Source organism: Lissotriton helveticus, chromosome 5_1 (genome assembly GCF_964261635.1).
Source record: "Lissotriton helveticus chromosome 5_1, aLisHel1.1, whole genome shotgun sequence".
NCBI classification, from domain to species: Eukaryota; Metazoa; Chordata; class Amphibia; order Caudata; family Salamandridae; genus Lissotriton; species Lissotriton helveticus.
The window spans coordinates 793,504,555-793,522,654 of NC_136065.1; the positions used below are offsets into that span (position 1 = coordinate 793,504,555).

At 44.6% G+C, this 18,100-nt stretch overlaps 1 protein-coding gene across 1 annotated transcript in view; it reads left to right on the plus strand.

Annotated features, from left to right (window-relative positions):
* LOC144754919 (microsomal triglyceride transfer protein-like) overlaps positions 1–18,100 on the plus strand; it is a 529,349-nt gene that overhangs the window by 141,526 nt on the left and 369,723 nt on the right. Inside the window, exon 5 of the mRNA XM_078643270.1 lies at positions 4,883–4,984. Coding sequence (XP_078499396.1) covers positions 4,883–4,984 — 102 coding nt within the window. The remainder of the gene's footprint in view (positions 1–4,882; positions 4,985–18,100) is intronic.

Sequence of the window (18,100 nt, forward strand, 5' to 3'; positions counted from 1 at the left end):
ACCGTTGGGCTGCAACAACCTCCAATCAATGAATCAATCAGGTTTTTTTAAAGCCCGTTACTCACCAGTGATGGTCTCCAGGCACTGGGGGGAAGGTTGCAGCTCCGAATCAGTTGAAGAGCCAGGTCTTGAGGCTCTTCCTGAAGGTGTGCAGAGTGGGGGAGCATCTGATGTTGCCTGGGAGCTTGTTCCAGGCCTTTGCTGCAACGTAGGGGAAGGCTCTTGCACCTGCTCTGCTTTTGCAGATGCGTGGGGTCTCTGCCAGGGCGAGGTCGGCGGAGCAGAGGTTCCTTTTGGGTACATGGAAGGAGACTCCTTCGTTGAGGTATTTTGGTCCGATGTTGTGGAGGGATTTGTAGGTGCAGGTGAGTAGCTTGAAGGCTACTCTCTTCTCGATGGGGAGGTCTCGTAGGTGCTGGGTCATGTGCTCATGTCGTGGGGTTCCGAGGACGAGTCTGGCTGCGGTGTTCTGGATGGTTTGGAGCATTTGTAGCAGGGATTTGTTGACTCCGGCATAGAGGGCGTTACCGTAGTTCAGTTTGCTGGTTATGAGTGCGTGGGTGACAGTCTTTCTGAATTCGGGGAGATCCACTTGAAGGTCTTCCGGAGGATGCAGAGGGAGTTGAAGCAAGTGGAGATGATGGCGTTGATCTGGCGGGTCATGGTGAGGGAGGAGTCTAGAATGATGCTGAGGTTTTGGGTGTGATCTGTCGGAGTGGGTGGGTTTCCGAGGGCGGAGGGCCACCAGGTGTTGTTCCAGGTGGGGAGGGCACAGAGGGCAAATGGGCACAGAGATAGAAAACGGTGAAACAGCACAGAGGACACAGGTACAATTACTGGCACAATAAAGACAGGCACCATAGAGATACAGTGAGAAGACAGAAAACGGGCACAGAAAGACAGAGAAACAGCTCAAAGACAGGCCCAGACATCAATGACCAGCAGAAGAGCAAGGCTCTCTCATTGTACCACCAGGGATGAGGCGCAGGCAGGAGCCTGCGGTGGAGGAGGGCCTTGAACACCTACCTGAGCAAGCAGAGCGCAGTGCCTCCATCAAAAGTTACCCAAACTGCTGAACATCTGAGCAGCACTCTACTCGGGCAGCTGCCTTAATATAATATAGCTGCCCAATTGTCCCGGCCCACCTGCCAATGAACAGAAAGCCTCCAGGGAAGAGGTGTGGCACCGCGGCCAGGATGACTGACGCTGGAATCTGAGGCTCACGATTCGATCCCCGGCACCGGCGGCAGGTCAGCCCAGCACAATGTGACTCTGGGCAATAGCTTGCTTAATCTTCCCGATGGCCCCAGCGCCGGGATGCCTTCGGGTAACTGTTCGCGCTTTACAAATACTGGATTTACATTTAAAGCCAGGGTTAGACAAAACTTGTGTAAAAGAGGCCTCTGAAAGGGCACAAGAAGTGTAATGCAAGCAAGGTTAAAGGTTAAGCCCCAGATAAACCTATGCTTGAAAGATAGAGCAGAACCCAGGGGAGCACATTTGCATGTGCCCACTGTAAAAAGGCAGAAGGAAGACGAATGCCTGCGAGTAACATGGAAAACAACATCAATACACTACTACAGTTTCACGCTCAACAGCTGCCAGCAGGATGTGAAAAGTGAAGTCACCACCACACGGCGCCTCAAAATGCAGACAAAAGCAAAAACAACAGTTGATGGACAGAATACAGAACAATGTCATACATTCACCCCAGAACAGAGATCTGGGCCTACATCCGTAGTTTTTTTGCTCACCATGTCATTCTAGTTTGAACCCAGCCATATCCAAATCAGTCTTGACCCTGTGCTCCAGCCCGAACTGCCAAGCCAGGTCCCCCCTGAACTGGAAACAAGCATCTTAGAACCGGTTTCGGGTTTTCAGCCTTCATCAGCCAGGATAGCTTGATTCCAGTGACATGGAGAGCACAGGACTCACATCTGATCATACCCGTCCCACTCGGGGTAACAAATGCAAAAACAACATTTGAGGGACAGAATGCAGAACAATGTCAAACATTCCCCCCAGTACAGAGATCAAAGTGCAGACAAGCACAATAGAAGTGACATATACCTCAGTTCAAAAATTGATATGTCCGTCGAGCATACAAATCTTGCTCCAACATAGCAAGGCTTTAACATTGCCAAAAGCTACAGATAGAGATATGATAACGTCATATGGTTAAATGTTGCATCTGGCAGGAGATGAAATACATGTTTTCTTCATGTTGCTGCCAAATGCACTTACAGTGGATGCCACAGAGCATGCTGCTCTTGACATGTACTCTTAACAACTAGAAAACCCAGATTACGATCGATGTATACACCCAGAAAGATTCATACTCTGAAAAGAAGCACCAAAGGAAAACGCCAGAACCTACCAATCTAAAAAGTGTTGTACTTTGTGCACCTATCGGACTACGGCTGAAGAGCGGTTCTGGTGAAGTTTAAGTGACAGGAGCATTAGGGATGCATGGAGCAGGAAAGACCACTGGTCGCTGCAGGGGAGAAATATAGAAAAGTGACCGAATAGGATCATGAACATTCTGGCCCTCGATTTGGGAGTGGAAACATTGGTAACAAGCTCTGCCTATGAGGGCCCTTCCTCCTCACAGATCCTGGTGGGTATTGCTTCAGTCAGTGTACGTAAAACAGAGATGGCAGCCACTCTTTGATTCCACTTCGTAGTTAAGTCAAGGAGATACTGGTAATGTCCTCTACAGAGCAAAGCCAGTACCAAGAGCAGAAGTTAAACTGTGCCCTTTGAGCACTCTTTACATTCTGCAGCCCACACTTTCAGTTCTATAGATTCAATACAACCACCAGTGCAATGTACACTGTTTAGGTCAGATCATAAAATTAAATAAATGAAAGATTATACACATGTTTCAATATTGTAAATGCATTAAAAATGTTATTTCAATACAACTTTCACCGTTGTGGTTCACATGATTGATAGTGAAATACAAGTGCTCGCAAAACAAGACTAATTAACAAAGATAAGGAGTAATTCAAGTCCTTTTGATTAATTTAGGCTATGGTTACTGTTTTTTAATCACTTGTCTTTCTGTGATTTATCAGTACATTTTGTATTTGAAGTATGCACTTGGCATCACAGATTATCTATAATTTTTATATTATAGTCAATGTCATTTGGCATCACTTCCTGAGATACCGGGTGAAAAGATTTTTCCCGTAATTTAAGAAGCCAAAGTGTGTGTGATGTAAGGACAGCTACCACTTGAATTTTAATGAACCAACATTCACGAGTCACATGGGATATATAATCAATGGTTGCAGCCAAAATGCCCAATTGAAATTTAAGGACAATCCTTTCAAGCCCTTATCGACACACGGATGACGGTAAATGTGATATTGTACTCTCAGTACCACCTAGTCCATTCTAAGGAACCTTCACATGCACTTTTAAAGAGGGATCGAAGGGGCAGCCACTCTCTAGCTGTGCGTTCTGCTGTGCAACCTCTCAAACAGCTTGCACCTGCACTACTATCTGGGACACACTCATATAATAGAGTGCCTCTAGAGAATATTTCTGTCACAGTTCCAATCCTTTTCAATCGCATTACTCAACGAAGTCTTAAGAGCATCATCAATAGAAAACTATGCATGCACCCAGAGCTCAACCAGCATAAAATGAAAATGGATGCCAGAGTGTTCCATGATGCACTTCTAGACAAGGCAATCAGGGCCACGGTACCTAGAGTTGAACCAGATAATTCCTGAGTCCAGCTTCTAATTGGCTGAGGCCTCCATAACAAAGGAGTAATCCCAGACTTCATAGATCCAATAAATGCGACCACGTGTTCTGGCATGAAGGCCCAGACTCTCCATTACATCACATGGGTTAAAGCAAGAACGGCCACTCCCTAAACATTTGCTGCTCTCTCTGGTATTAAAGACAACACTTAGAAAGAGTGCACCTGCACTACCTCGGCTGTAGTTTAAGTACCCAGGGAGGTATGTAGGTAGAAGTTTAATAGATCACGAAGGCTCACCTATAGGAAGGTCCACAAATATAACATACACAGTGCAGAGACCTGTACACGAATTGCTTTGGCTATAGTCAACGGGGCAGAACTGTTGTTTACAAAGCGAGTGGGCAGCTTCAGCCATCTTTAAAATGGTCTTGAATCCTGGATCACAGCCAAATTCGGATTGGCCCACATCGTAATCAGGCTGTAACGGAGGTCCGGTTTTTAGGCCCGTTTTATGATCTTCTGGACTGTTTTTTTTTATTGTTGATGTCTCATATATTTAATCAAACATTGCCTGCAGGAAGTTCAAACCCATGCACTCTATACATTGTAAACACTTCGACAGAGTGTTTTTACAAGTTCAAAACTGCCCTAGTATGCAAACATGGAGCACTTTTGACTTTCTAATTCACTAATGAGGCCACTTTTATTTCTGTGTCCAGGGCTATTTTCTGTTGCAGTTCGACACTGATCCCAACATTTTACAGCAGTCAATAAATCTTAGACCTTTTTAATCTACAGAGAAAATGATGATACTTATTCTCTAGAGCTGCTGTGGTTTCTGCATGAAAGATAACCGTGTTTGACTGGCTGAATGCTATTTTCACATAATTGAAGGGAACCGGTGGTTAGTGAGGGTAGACTACACGAGGGCATTAATACTATTTGGAGTACGTGCACAGTGGTGTTTTATAGCCTCTGCTATTTTTGTGTAGTTTGTATCTTTAAATAATTAATTGTTTTTTCCTTCTCGTGTGTTCCGTCAGGCTTTTTCACCTGCATAACCTTGCGACTGAAATTAAGCGCATTCTACAGCATGATTTACAGTGGTGCTCACAAGGTCAGGGTGATCAGCACTTGTAATCTCTGATTCCACATCCTTTCTTGCAGGTGGAGGGCTTCTATGGAGCCTCGGAGGGCGGCAGCCAGACCTTGGATCTGAAACGTGGCCTCATCAGTCTCTTTCAGCTCCAGCTGCGTTCAGGCGTTGAGGTAGGTGGCCGTGTAAAGCAAAAACGATGGTGATTACATTGTTAATGCTGTCAAACCTAAATCTGCTCCAGGGATTACATTGTAAAATGGGTACATTTTGCTCTCTGTTTTTCAAAGTAACAAGAAACATGAATATTCAGGCACGTAAATCTACATCCTATTTAGATCCTATATAAGTGGACCTATGCTATATAGGTGCACCTATGTCACACAGCTCTATATACAACTGTGCTAACATAACAAAAGTAATTTCATGGCAATGTGTAAGCTTTGGTAAAAAAAATGTGGGCCCCACAATATATGTAAAAATGGCAAGTTGGAAAGCGAAGTGGTGTCAGGGTTTATGGCATTGGTCGTAAAATCGGCCTGACCTCTAGTATATGCTTTTCTTAGAGAGTGGGATAGTCATAGGTCTTTTTGACAACAGACTCAGCTGGTGAGGGAGATAAAAATCAATTGAGCCCCAATGAAGGGTGGGCCCTGACCATAGACTGCCGTTTGACTGAAAGAGAGAGAGCTCGGATCAGTACCTCGCTGATAGGTGGACTTGGCCCAGGTAGGCCAGCAATGATTTGGTCATACTTTCTGTCACCAAGTCAGCCACTAAATTTTGTATGTTTTTCATCCGATATTCCCCGGTAGACAACATTGCTGGTCCGAGGGAAACGGGAACCAATTTGACAGTTACACGCAGTGAACAAAGTTGATTTACTCTATCCCTTGAAATGGAAGAAACAGGTTGTATATCATTTATTGATATGGAATAAGTGATCTTTGGAAATCGAGAAATAGCCACAACTTCAATGTTGTAACTGATGACGCATTGGTACACTCAACTGTGGACACAGTTACAGATACAGAAGAAACTCTGAGCCACAGATGGTAACTTGATATTAGGAACAATGTCTGTAATTTGCTCGACTATACAATCTATTCAAATTTACAAGAAATATTTACAAACTTAGCTTGTGGTACTGTAGTAGGCCCTGCCCAAGCCCGAGTAGGTATGTCAGGGGAAAATCTAGATTACCAAAGTGGACTAGACACAGCACACACTGCAGGCGCCCTAAGGCTTCGAAGTACCCAATGCCAAACAAAGTGTATTGCAAATACTCAAAAACATGTATTCAAAAGGTAAATGTATACAGTCAGTCAGTCAAAAACAATTTTATTTCACCAACACAATTATGGCATAAATAGTATTCTACAAAGACACAGTTTCCGTTAATATTACAATTTAAAATTACATGTATTCACACAAATTTATTACAAAAAATTAGGTCAAAAGATTATACGTGTTTTAAAAATGAATAATAGATCATGAATATACACAGAGTTATTGCAAAATTCAGTGAATTAAATAAACCCCTCTTGGAGACCATACTTTACCAATTACTGTCTCAGTCGAACATGATCCCTAGATAATTAAGAGTCCACAACACCTAATTTTCCCTCTTCAGTAAAAATTTATGGTAATTTCCACTGCTTTGGACCAGCAACAAGGACAAAGGACTTAGAATATTTAATTTTCAGGTCCAAATTATTCATAAATTTTACATAGTCCGTTAGAAGTTGGCGCAACGCGTTACTAGTGAGTGCCAAATCACTTTGTCGTCCTCGTATAGGAGTATCGGTACATGAAGGGAGTTAATATAAGGAACATCTGCAGTGGACCCTAACAAAGCAGATTCTACAGTGTTTGTGTAAAGCGCAAATAAGAAGGGAGCAAGGATGCACCCCTCCTCACACCCCTAGTGCTTGTAAAGTGTCTAGTGCAATCTCTTCCCTTGCCAAAACGAACACAGGCAATTGCTCCAGCATACAGGCCACAGATTATATTAATAATCTGTAAATCAATCCCCATTGCCTCCATGATCTGCCACAGCCTGGACCGTGCCATGCAGTCAAAGGCTGCGACAGATCTATGAAGGCATGGTATAAGCGGCCTTTCTTAGCTGCAGTATATTTGGCTATAATTAAATTCAAATTTAGGCACTGGTCCACTGTACCCTTTACTTTTCTAAAGCCATATTGGCAGGAGATAATAATGTTCCTTTCCAGAGCCCATTTCTTAAAGCGTGTTTAAAAGTAGCCAGCCCATTAGCTTAGCAGTAGAATCTAATAAAGTTAGGGGCATATCATTTTTCAGAAGCATTTTATCCCCCTTTTTATAAATGGGTACCATTACGGTCGCCTACCATGAGGAAGGAGTACCTGTTTGGACAATTTTATTAAAAAAATTTGTTAAAAGCGGTGCCCAAAGATCTTGGTTGTCTAGAAAGAAGTCAATTGGTACACATTGTTTCCAGGTGCCTTCGCTCTTTTACACTGATTAAGAGCGTATTTTGTTTCTTCCAAGGTGAATATGATACTGCTTCCTGTATTTCCAAATAGGCCTTCAAAATGAGCGACTCATGTCTCCTGCTCTACATGTGTGGCAGTTGTCATCCTTCTGTTGTCTCTCAGGAAAGGCGCATTAATCAACGACCAAAAGGTCTGTGAGCTATTTAATAAGGCGGCCCCTTGCAATTTTTCCCACCAGTCCTCTTTTAAATTTGTTAGCCATACTTTCGCGTATACCTGGCTTAAACACTTGAACAAAGTTTGGGCTCTAGGTTTTTGTTTTAAGGCTATATGAAGGTTCTTAAGTGATTGGGCACAATCATCATCAAACCAAACAGGGCCCTTACGGTGGCCATTACGTATAGAACATATTCATTATTATTATTATTATTATTATTAATTAATTTGTATTTCTAGTAGGATTTCTTTGAATGCTATAATTATGTCATTATCAGATATTGGGTCTAGACATGTCATTATCTTGGATGTTCGTTTGGAGACTATGTTACCCACAAACTTCACGGTGTCGGCTCTCTCCCACTTTAATGCAATCCCATTCTCTCTTTCAATCACTGGGTTAATATGGAAATTAACAGGATGTTAATTTTTTAATAAAGAAGGGATGAGAAAGGTGATTGCAGCATGGTCACGGAAAGCATAAAAGTTGGTCATAAATTGAGTAAAGAGCTTCTTTATGGTATCTGAAACCAGAACATAGTCGCGCGTCGAGAAGTAGGAGCGACTAGAAAAAGTGAAGCTTAACTGGCTAGTTAGGGTTTCAAAATTATTTATAATTGTGAGATTATTTATTATTAACAGCCTATTTAAGGCGTTACCATATTCATTATGATGGGTTACTCGATCCCCATCTTCATCTACTAGCCCACATACTGATGTATTAACCTTATTACAAGGGTGAGAATTAAAATCCCCTAGCAAGATTATGTCACAGGGTTTATCATATGCTTTCTCCGAATTGGCAATATCTCGAACCAAAGGATCCAAAATCACTGCATGATTACCACCAACATTATTATTGTAAAAATATATGAGTCACCAATATCTCTCTTTATAATACTCTAGAACAATAATATGGTAATATGAGGATGTATTTAGAAAAGTGTGAACCTTTAAAGGGAAAGTATTAGAAAGTAATGTCAGTGAACCACCATTTGCGCGGCCAGCTACTGAGGGTATAGCAGGCGTGTAAAATGAGAGATACCCATTCAAGTGAATCCGATCAACTTCTCACGTCTCCTGCAGGCACACAAGGCATTAGCAAAGACAACCAATCTGAGTTTAACTTCTTTTGATTATACCCAGCAATATTCCAGGAAATGACTGCAACCGGGATAGTCTCAGTGTGTATCTGTTTCTGAGAGAGAACTAAACTATCTGTCTGCAAGCTTATATTTGGTTGACAACTTACAGGGAGGAGAGAAATTACAGAAGACCCATTATGTAACGCTGTATACTCATCATTATTGTCTGCTGAGTTCTGCTCAAGTCAATCGCATTCAACCTCACCTTCCAACAAGGTAAATCTATTACTGAGAGGTAAGTGTTAAATGGGTTGTGAGAGGCATTGGTTAAAAGGATGTAAGGGCAAGTGACCATTATTTATTTTGTATGTAGGATATAGCTTGGGATGGCATGAAAGGTTTATAAAAAAAAAAGCCAAGAGGGAGTGCATAAATTTCAGAGTAGAGAGTCGGAGTACTAGGTAGTAGACTTAATAACTCACCCACCATGTGGTGGTTGTCAAAATTAATAATATTACAGTCCTCTTTGATGGTTTTTTTAGTTTCCCTTCCTACCCAACTTACCCTCTTTGCCATTATACGATGTTTGTATAAATAAAGGCTATCCCCTGTAGGAAGGTGGATACCTGACTATGGTTACCCCAGATTTTTTGCCTTGTGTTTAGCTGGTTTTCGACTTAGCCTGGGGCCCTGATTAGAAGGATCCCAGGCCAACTATCTGCTCTCACTGAAAAATTGACTCCATGTACTCTAGGTACTTCTCCAATTGGATATTGGGTCACCCTTGTGAGTCCCTGTATGGTGTACCATAGGTACCCAGGGCATAGGTGCACCTAAAGCCTACCAGGGGCTGCAGCATGTATTAAGCCACCCCTGGCTGGCCATCCACACTGACACAATTGGCTGATCACTCAGCTGGGGCAAGGTCGTGTAATTACCCCTTGCTTAGGTATAGTATTCCTATATCTACCCTTATATATAGACACACAGTAACCTATAAGTCACTCCTATGGCAGGCCCTAACAATCCTGGAGAGCAACTCGACTGCTTGCTTTGTCCCCTTTCCCGCCGGATCTCGAGCACAGAGCCTGACAAGACCTCGACTCCCGGACCTCTCTGACCCCACTGCACGACTCCAGCACAGCTGAGCCCGTGGAAGGCGTCGGAACCCGTGGGACCAGGCAACTTGGAAAGTCTTCAACTTTCTAACAGCGCAGCTCCCGAGGCACCCTCGATGCTGTGCACTGGGGACTGAGACACCCCGACACCGAGCTCCACCTGCACCGAAGACCAGCCCTCCACACTCCACGAGATCTGCGTGGGGCCCTTCTGCTTGTGTTCTGCTCGACGCGTTGTCCCGGTTGCTGGCCAGTTGGCTAGTAGCCCCTTGACGATGATCCTGTGAAAATCCATCACTGGTCTGGTTGCTCCAGACTGGCACTTGCTTCCCTGAAGAGGTGAAGTACCTCAGACCCTCCTGGTCTGCACCAGAAGCTCTTAGTGTATCCAGCGTGGGTTGCCTTTGAAGTCGACCCCTTCATCTGTGAGAACCTTCGTGGGACAGCTCCTCTCCAGCACCTGGTCGTCCTCGACGCCTCCTGGTCCGCGTGGCTGCAACAACAAGCTTCACAACAGCACCTGATTGCTCCTCAACGACGTCTGGTTTCTTCCTGGTTCCACCCAGTCGCTGGCTAGTGACCTAGACTCTGTCCCCTCTGCTTTCAGGTCTTCTTCATCTTCGATCCACCCTTGGATCCACCCGGACATCTTCCTCCTGGTCGCCTGCAGCTTCTTTCTTCACAGGCTCCATAGGCTTCAACAGCGAAACCCGACACACTTTGACACCTATGCACCCGCTTCCTGTGGGTGAGGTAACGGGAGTACTTCGGTGCTCACAAGGGTATTGACTATCCAAGTGTCTAGGTTTTTAGTTGTTTCCTTCTAGCTAGACCGGAAGTGTCCTTAATCCTTCTTTTCCTAAACTTTACGTTCCCATTGACTTTCTATTGACTCCCGCGTGAGTGTACTGACACTGCACGCGCCGCCTGTGGGCCGCCTACTCCTAACCTAAGGGTCAGATAGTGTAGCCCCAGCGATTCTCTAGGCCCTAGGCCTTTCCTTTTCCTGAGTCGTGGTACTTATACCACTTACTTAGTATATGGTTTTAGGCGCACCTAGGACCTAACTGTAAATTGTGCTATTTAAAGTGTTTCTAAGAGTAACTTGTTATGTGCTTTGGCCTCTGATCTCAGAAAGAGTTCAGAGGAGTGTGTTAGTAAATAAATACATATATATTTCATATATATCCTGTGCGGTGTCCTTTCATTTGGTATTCAAGGGGTTACATATGGTAAAACAGCTGGCTTTACACGCCCTAAAGAGTCTTTTAGCCTAAGACTGTTCTGTCCATGCTACCACTAGGATGACTGGTCTATAAGGTTGACTTTACAACCATCACCATAAGGGTTGTTTGGACTGGTGCAAGGTGCTCACTAGAATAGTGAACATCATATACCAGGCCAACTTCTCACATCCCCTGTGTAATTACAAAAACAATGCTGGGCTTTGTGGATTAGCTGCCCTGTAGTTTCTTTTTGGTTAATTTTTAGTTCTGATACATTTGCTAACACTATAACAGAAGGGAAGGCTGCTGGTGGAAGATCGAGCCTTACTCCTGGTTTTGTTATGTTAACTGGTCGATTATTAGCCAACCCCCACAGAGTGAAAACCTAAGGTGCCACCAACTAATGAAGCAGCATTTGTAGATGGTCGAGCATAAACATTATCATTCCCTGACAAAACAGAGGGTGATAAAACTGAATGGTGACATGAGGGGAGATGTGCATTCGGAGGACGTCTCTGCTCTAAGCTGTCGGGCCGGCGTGTTTGTTAAATACGCGCTGGTGCGCGAAGGATGCTGGGCGCTGTAGTCCTCTGGACTCGTGCAAGCAAGGTTGTAATCTCTACTCCTGGGGAGAAAAGCAGATTTGGAAAGCGTGGCTTGCAGTCTCCTGCTCCAAGGTTAGCTGACACTGTTGGTTGTAATCTCCCCTCCTGGGGAGAAGAACAGATTTGGGAAACGTGGCTCACGTTCTCCCTGCTCCAAAGTTAGCTGACGCTGTGGCTTTACAACAAGTGAAAAACCTCCTAGGCAATGAATCAATGGAAACAAGTAAATAAGGGAAAGATCAGGAAACAGAATATATATAAAAAGCATTCATTCTAATGACATCAATTAGAAAAAATGTTAAAAATTGTATTATAACATATTACATACAGTTATACAGTGAAATACATCATATAAAAAAATGTTGTTAAAAAATCTAAAATAAATACAATAAGTGGCATAAATCAATCGACACGCATTTCGGCGTGCTCAACGCCTTCTTCAGGATTAGCCAAACATTTACCTGAAAGTAAAAATAAACATGCATTCAATAGTCCCATTGATATCATGTGTACTGTTGTTGTATAGCTCCTATATATCCTTATATCGTGTTAAGTTAGCATAGAACTTCTGCACACGACCCTTAATTGTTGACTTAGCTTTCAACCTAGTGGTTTGCCGTGGTGTATGTGAGAATAATATGTTATTGCTCTGATATCAGTCTTGTTTAATAAACCATGTCTGCACGGAGAGTGCTGAAGTTTCAGGAGCAACACGATATGGAATTGTTATGAGGTCTGATCTCCACGCTTTCATAGTCATAACACAAGTGCAGCCTTTGCCAACTTGGGCTTGAGGCGGGATTGATATTGCTTTGCACGAAAATTGTTAACACACTTGATGCGGTGCACATGCAGAGAGAGCTGGTGTATGCTGATGTGATTCCTTCATGCTAGGACACTAAGGTATGGGCCCGCCCTAAAACAACCCAAAGAGACCTTCTTAGATAATAATATAATATATGTGTTAGGGAGGGTGAGATATAAGTGTTGTTAACTCTTAATCATTACAGCATGTTAACATGCTGTCACCATTCGCTTTTTATGTCTTAGTAACTATGCTGATAATTTTGCTACTGATAATAAGTATACTTGTATTATCAAAGATACTGCGCCTGAGAAGACGGCATTAGTAAATAAACATTTCAAATGCACATGTGTCTTCTTTACTCCATGTTCTGGTTTGTAATGATAATATAACGAAAGAGTGTTCATGAGTCCCACGTACCCTGAGGTACTGTAAGTTCATGTTCTGGTTTGTCTAAACATTGGGTGTTTGATATGTCCAATGAGACACTGTAGCTAGCTCGGTAAGGGGTGAGTTGGTTGCTAAGGTAAGTTTTGGGACATCCTAATTTGCCGAGGTTCCACTCCTCTGTGCACAGTTCTGTGTGAGTACAGAAACCCTGCAACATGGCGCCCAACGTGGCAGCATCGAGTTTGGTTTGATGGCGCCCTCCCCCACTCTATGTCCCCTGCGAGGTTAGGCCCACTCTCAATTCCAGGTACTAATTGGCCTGCGTTAGGTGGCTTTACCCCGCACCCGAATCACGGGGCTTGCACCCTGGCGGAAATTCGCAGGCTGCATGTAGTTTCCATTTCCGTGATTCGTGCCTTAGTGCAATACATCGGTCGACATCTTCCTGGTGGTCCCCAGGGGGGCGCGGCCGCTCCCATGGAACGAGGCGGAATGCGTCTCAATCCAGTGATGGTTAATTCGGTTTTTGGTGCGCGTCCAGTTGACAACGATGACTTCCCATTCTGGCTAGCAGAGAAGTTTGATCAACTGGAGGCGGTTTTTCCGAATTCTACTCCTGCTGATAAACATAGAATGTTGACGATTACTCTACCGAAGGATATTACTCCTGAACTTGCTGACTGTGACAGCTGGGGAAAAACATTTGCGGCAGTTTATACAAGGTGCTTCGGCACCCCGTCTATGACTGCCCTGCCTGAAATCGTTAGACGTGTTCAGAATGATCACGGTCCAGAGGCAGCGGTTGAATTGGGTATGCGCCTGTGTGGTTCTTTTGAGATTGTAAGTGATCTCATTCTCTCCAATGTTAAAGGAGATGCAGTTAACTTTCAGGTGTCGAATGCTTTGGCTGCTCTGCCCGATGCCGACAAACCCCGCCAGTTAGCAAAGATTGTGGTGGCCGCTTATAAAACGATTGGCCGCACAAGTAGAGGTCTGAAATATTTTCCAGTGAAGGAGAAAAAACAACCACAGGGACAATCTGCAGTGACAGATGTCCAGCCCAAGTCCAAAAAACAGAATTGGCCTAAAAAACAGACACAGGGGAAGCAGACAACGCAGACTCAGGGTACTTTTCCTGCAATACAAGCTCCTGCGCCATCCGAAAAGGTTTATGATTTGCGCGACCGTGCGATGATTAAATCACCTGATCGTTTTCAGGGTTCTGATCAACGCTCTCCTCGTTCCTTTCAGGACACATCGGCCCCGAAGACCGGTGGAGGAGGAGGGGGTGGACGTGGACGTGGTGGCCAACAAGGACGTGGCCAGTCCCGCCAGACGGACGGCGCAGTGAAGCAGGAGGATTCTACGCCTAAGCGTCCGCAGTTTGCGAAAAAGAAAGTCGCAGCCTTAACAGCGCATCGATATGCCACAGATAGTGAGAACGCGGCTTCGGAATCTGACGTGGGCTCTGACCTTGCTGGACAGCGCGGCGGAGATTACCATAGTCAGAGAGGCGCTCCGTCCACTACTGAGGGTGACAGCGACTGATGTCTACGTTGTAATAGAAACAGCGGATACGAGACTTGCTCCCCCTGAAAGACTATATGAAATTGTCCTGTTAATTGAAGGTGACATACAGCGTACCGTTAAAGGTGTATTTTGGGAGAATCTGTCTTCTACATATGATATTTTACTTTCGGAGGCTGACTGGCCCCCACCTTTTGTGCTCGCGGCGCCGCGAGGGGAGGAGGTAATCCTACCCAGTTTCGCGAACACTGTCTCGAAAGAGCATGCGCAGCATTTTGCAGAAGAGTGGGCTCGGGCTCTCGCACCGGCTCTGTACCGTAACCAATGTGGTTGGGATAAATTGTCGCCTTGCCACGAAATTCCGTTGCGGTCTCAGCCGCAGCCTCAACCTCAATATCCCATTCGGCGTGAAGCAAAATCTTCCGTCGCGGAAATCCTTGAACAATTGGAATATCAGGGAGTTATTGAAACGTGTGTGTCACCGATGAATAATCCCCTTTTTACTGTGAATAAACCTGACGGATCATATCGTTTGGTTTTGGATTACCGGCATTTAAACTCGCATTGCCGTAACTGTGCAGTACAGAATACCCACGGCTCTGCCCTAGTGGATAGTCTCGTGCGTAAGCGTTTCAAGACAACGCTTGACATATCCAATGGTTTTTATGCCCACAGATTGGACAGCTTTAGCTCCCAATGGACCAGTTTTACAAGCGCTGGAGTCCAAAAGCAATTCCGGCGTCTTCCAATGGGCTACAAGAATAGTCCTGGTGTATTTACCGCTCGAATTGTCTCTATTCTGGAGGCACTCGACCCTGATGCTTTTTCGTATGTGGATGACATATATCTCACAGACGACGATATTTGGGAGCATCTGTGTCGTGTAAATTCTCTTGTTTGCAACTTCGCAGACATGGGTTACAAATTCAACTTTGCAAAATCGCACATTGCTGAACACACAGTGTTGTTTTTGGGCTATGAGCTCAACAATGAAGGTAGAGGTTTGGCTCCTCACTTCTTGGAGAAGTGCGCACAATTGCGCGCACCAACAACTCTGAAAAAATTACACTCCTTACTGGGCTTTTTGAATTTCGGCAGAACTTACATTCCGGAATATGCCCAGCGTATCAAGCCTTTGTATGCTTTGATACAACCAACTTTCTCAAAATCATGCTGGCTGCCTGAGCATTCAGCCATTTTGCAATCCTTGCAGGCTGATCTGCTCGCTTCTAAATATTTACTGACTCGTGATAACCACACCAACCTGGTCATAAGAATAATTCCTGGGACGGTGGGTTTCACTTACCTCACTTTTAATGAAGGTGACACAGTACCTATTGCTTACAAGTCACACTTGTACACCTCGGCTGAGATGCGGTTTCCCACCATAGAAAAGGTTTTAACTGCTGTACAGATGGCTATTCTAAAGGAACGAGCTCTGTCACAGGGGAAACGCATGCTAGTGGTAACACCCTGTCCTCATTTGGAGGCAGTCACGAAAGCCAGTGTACCAAATTCAAAAGCTTTGCACCCTCGGTGGATTCAGTGGGCTGCGTCATTGTCATCCTCGGATGTCATGTTTATTTTTGACGCTTCCTTACGGTCGCAGGAGTTCTTGCAGTATGAATTCGTTCACCCTGCTCCTCTGGCGATGCGACCTTTGGAGGACTTCCATTGCATCATTTACACTGATGGGTCGGCGCAGGTTGCGCATGGCTCTAAACATGCCTACGTTTCCGCATGCGCCATTGTGGTCGGTGCTATGTTGAATGATGAGTTCATTTCCAGGGAGGTACACACGTTGCCCCTGGGCGATTGCACTGCACAATTGGCAGAGCTTCGTGCTCTCTTACTAGCTTTGGAGTACGCAGATCCAAGTGTTACTACTCTAATTGTAAGTGATTCTTACTACTGTGTCCAGTCTTACAATGAAAACTTGTTCTTTTGGATTCAAAATGACTTTCATGATTCCAAGGGTAGCACAATAAAACATAAAATGATCTGGGTTCGAGTGGCAGAGCTTAAGGCTATGTTGCCACTCGTTTATGTGATTCATACTCTCGGTCATCAGCGCGTGGGAGTACACGCTCTTGGCAACTCGCTTGCTGATGAAGCGGCGAAATCAGCAGTATCTACATACTTAGTTGCAGCAGTTACTAGGTCTAAAACCAAGATTGATGTCGACATCTTGGCAGCGGTTGCTGCCTCTGAGAAGGGAAGTAAACATCCTTCGGGATTCCCTTCGAAGTATAAATACCACTTAAGTCCCGAAAAGGTTCCTTTTGTGACAATTCCTGATGTTGGGGAACGGCTGATTCCCAACACGGATCGCAGAACAGACTTGATTACAGCGGCTCATGAAGGTGTGGCGTCTGCGCATGCGGGCGTCTCAGCCACTGTAACGCAACTACAACAACGTTTCTGGTGGCGGGGACTGTACAAACAGACGCGTGATTATGTCCTTCTTTGTGACATATGCCAGCAGATTAAACCTTCAACTGCTACGCGTCCGCCTCAGACTCAGTTGTACATTTCTAATAAACCACTAGGCTGTGTTTATTTAGATCACTGCGGTCCATTTTCATCTGATACTGCGTATAAATACATCTTAGTAGCAGTTGATTCATGCACACGCTTTGTTTGGGTATGGCCACATCGCAGCGCTGATTCCCGGACTGTCATCAGAGATTTGCGTATCTTTATAGGGATTTTTGCCTGTGGTACCTTCCATTCGGATCAGGGTCCGGCTTTCGCCTCTAAGGCGTATAAGGATGCCATGACTTCGATGGGGGTCCAAGTCAAGTTTTCGTCACCCTACAGACCCGAGGGTAATAGTGTAGTTGAACGAATGAACCGTGATTTAAAGCAATCTTTGACAGCCCGAGTTATAGGCACTGGCAGAAATTGGCTGGCTCACCTCTATGGCGTGCAGCGTGCTCTTAATAATCTCCCTAGAAGGTCTCTGGGTGGGCGGACCCCATACGAAATGCTCTTTGGCATCAAGATGTTCGTCCCTGACCTTGACGGTCTAGACTCGGTGGTTCGCGCCACTTCCTTTGACGCAGATGAACATTGCAATGTTTTACAGAATCTACAAAAGACGAGAGACACTCTTGCAAAGGAACATTTGCCCTCCACATCGGATGATGCGTTGCAGATCCCGGTAGTTGGCTGGCTACCCCAAGTTGGAGAACTGGTTCGAGAGAAGATCGACAACAAGAAAGAGTTTGGTCCCTCCTATCGAGCTCCGGTCCCAGTGCTTGGAGTGAAGGGCACAAGAACAGTCATTTTACCACCACTTCCAGGTCGTAAGGAAAACAGGTTTATTTCTATTGACAATGTCAAGATACACAGAGTGGCCGATTCTTCTTAGCATGACACCGGCTGTTTCCTGTCCTTCCATTGTGAGAAATTCAATTATGCCCACTGCTTCTAATAATGAACCTGAGGTGGCCATCGAATTACCTGCTGTTTCCAGTCCATTATTGAATAATTTACCAGGAACTAACCTTGATGAGACAGACTATACATACCCCACTGATTTGTCCATGCCTGACCTGCAAGCTCGTTTAGCCACGGAATCCAGATTTTCATTTGACTCTGCTTCCCTTGCCTCGAAAAAACCCTCTAAAATTGCAGTATATGCTAGCCTGTTTAAAAAACATTTTTTGATACCTCCTTGGATTTACATTTGGCTGGTCCTTTTTTCAGTTTACCTTTTTATGTCAATTGGTTTTGTGTTTTATTTTTTTCGGATTATGAATGGACACTATGTCGAGGAGAGAACTTGCATTACTCATTTAAATGGAACATTGGCCCCACTTTCCTCTTCACATTCTA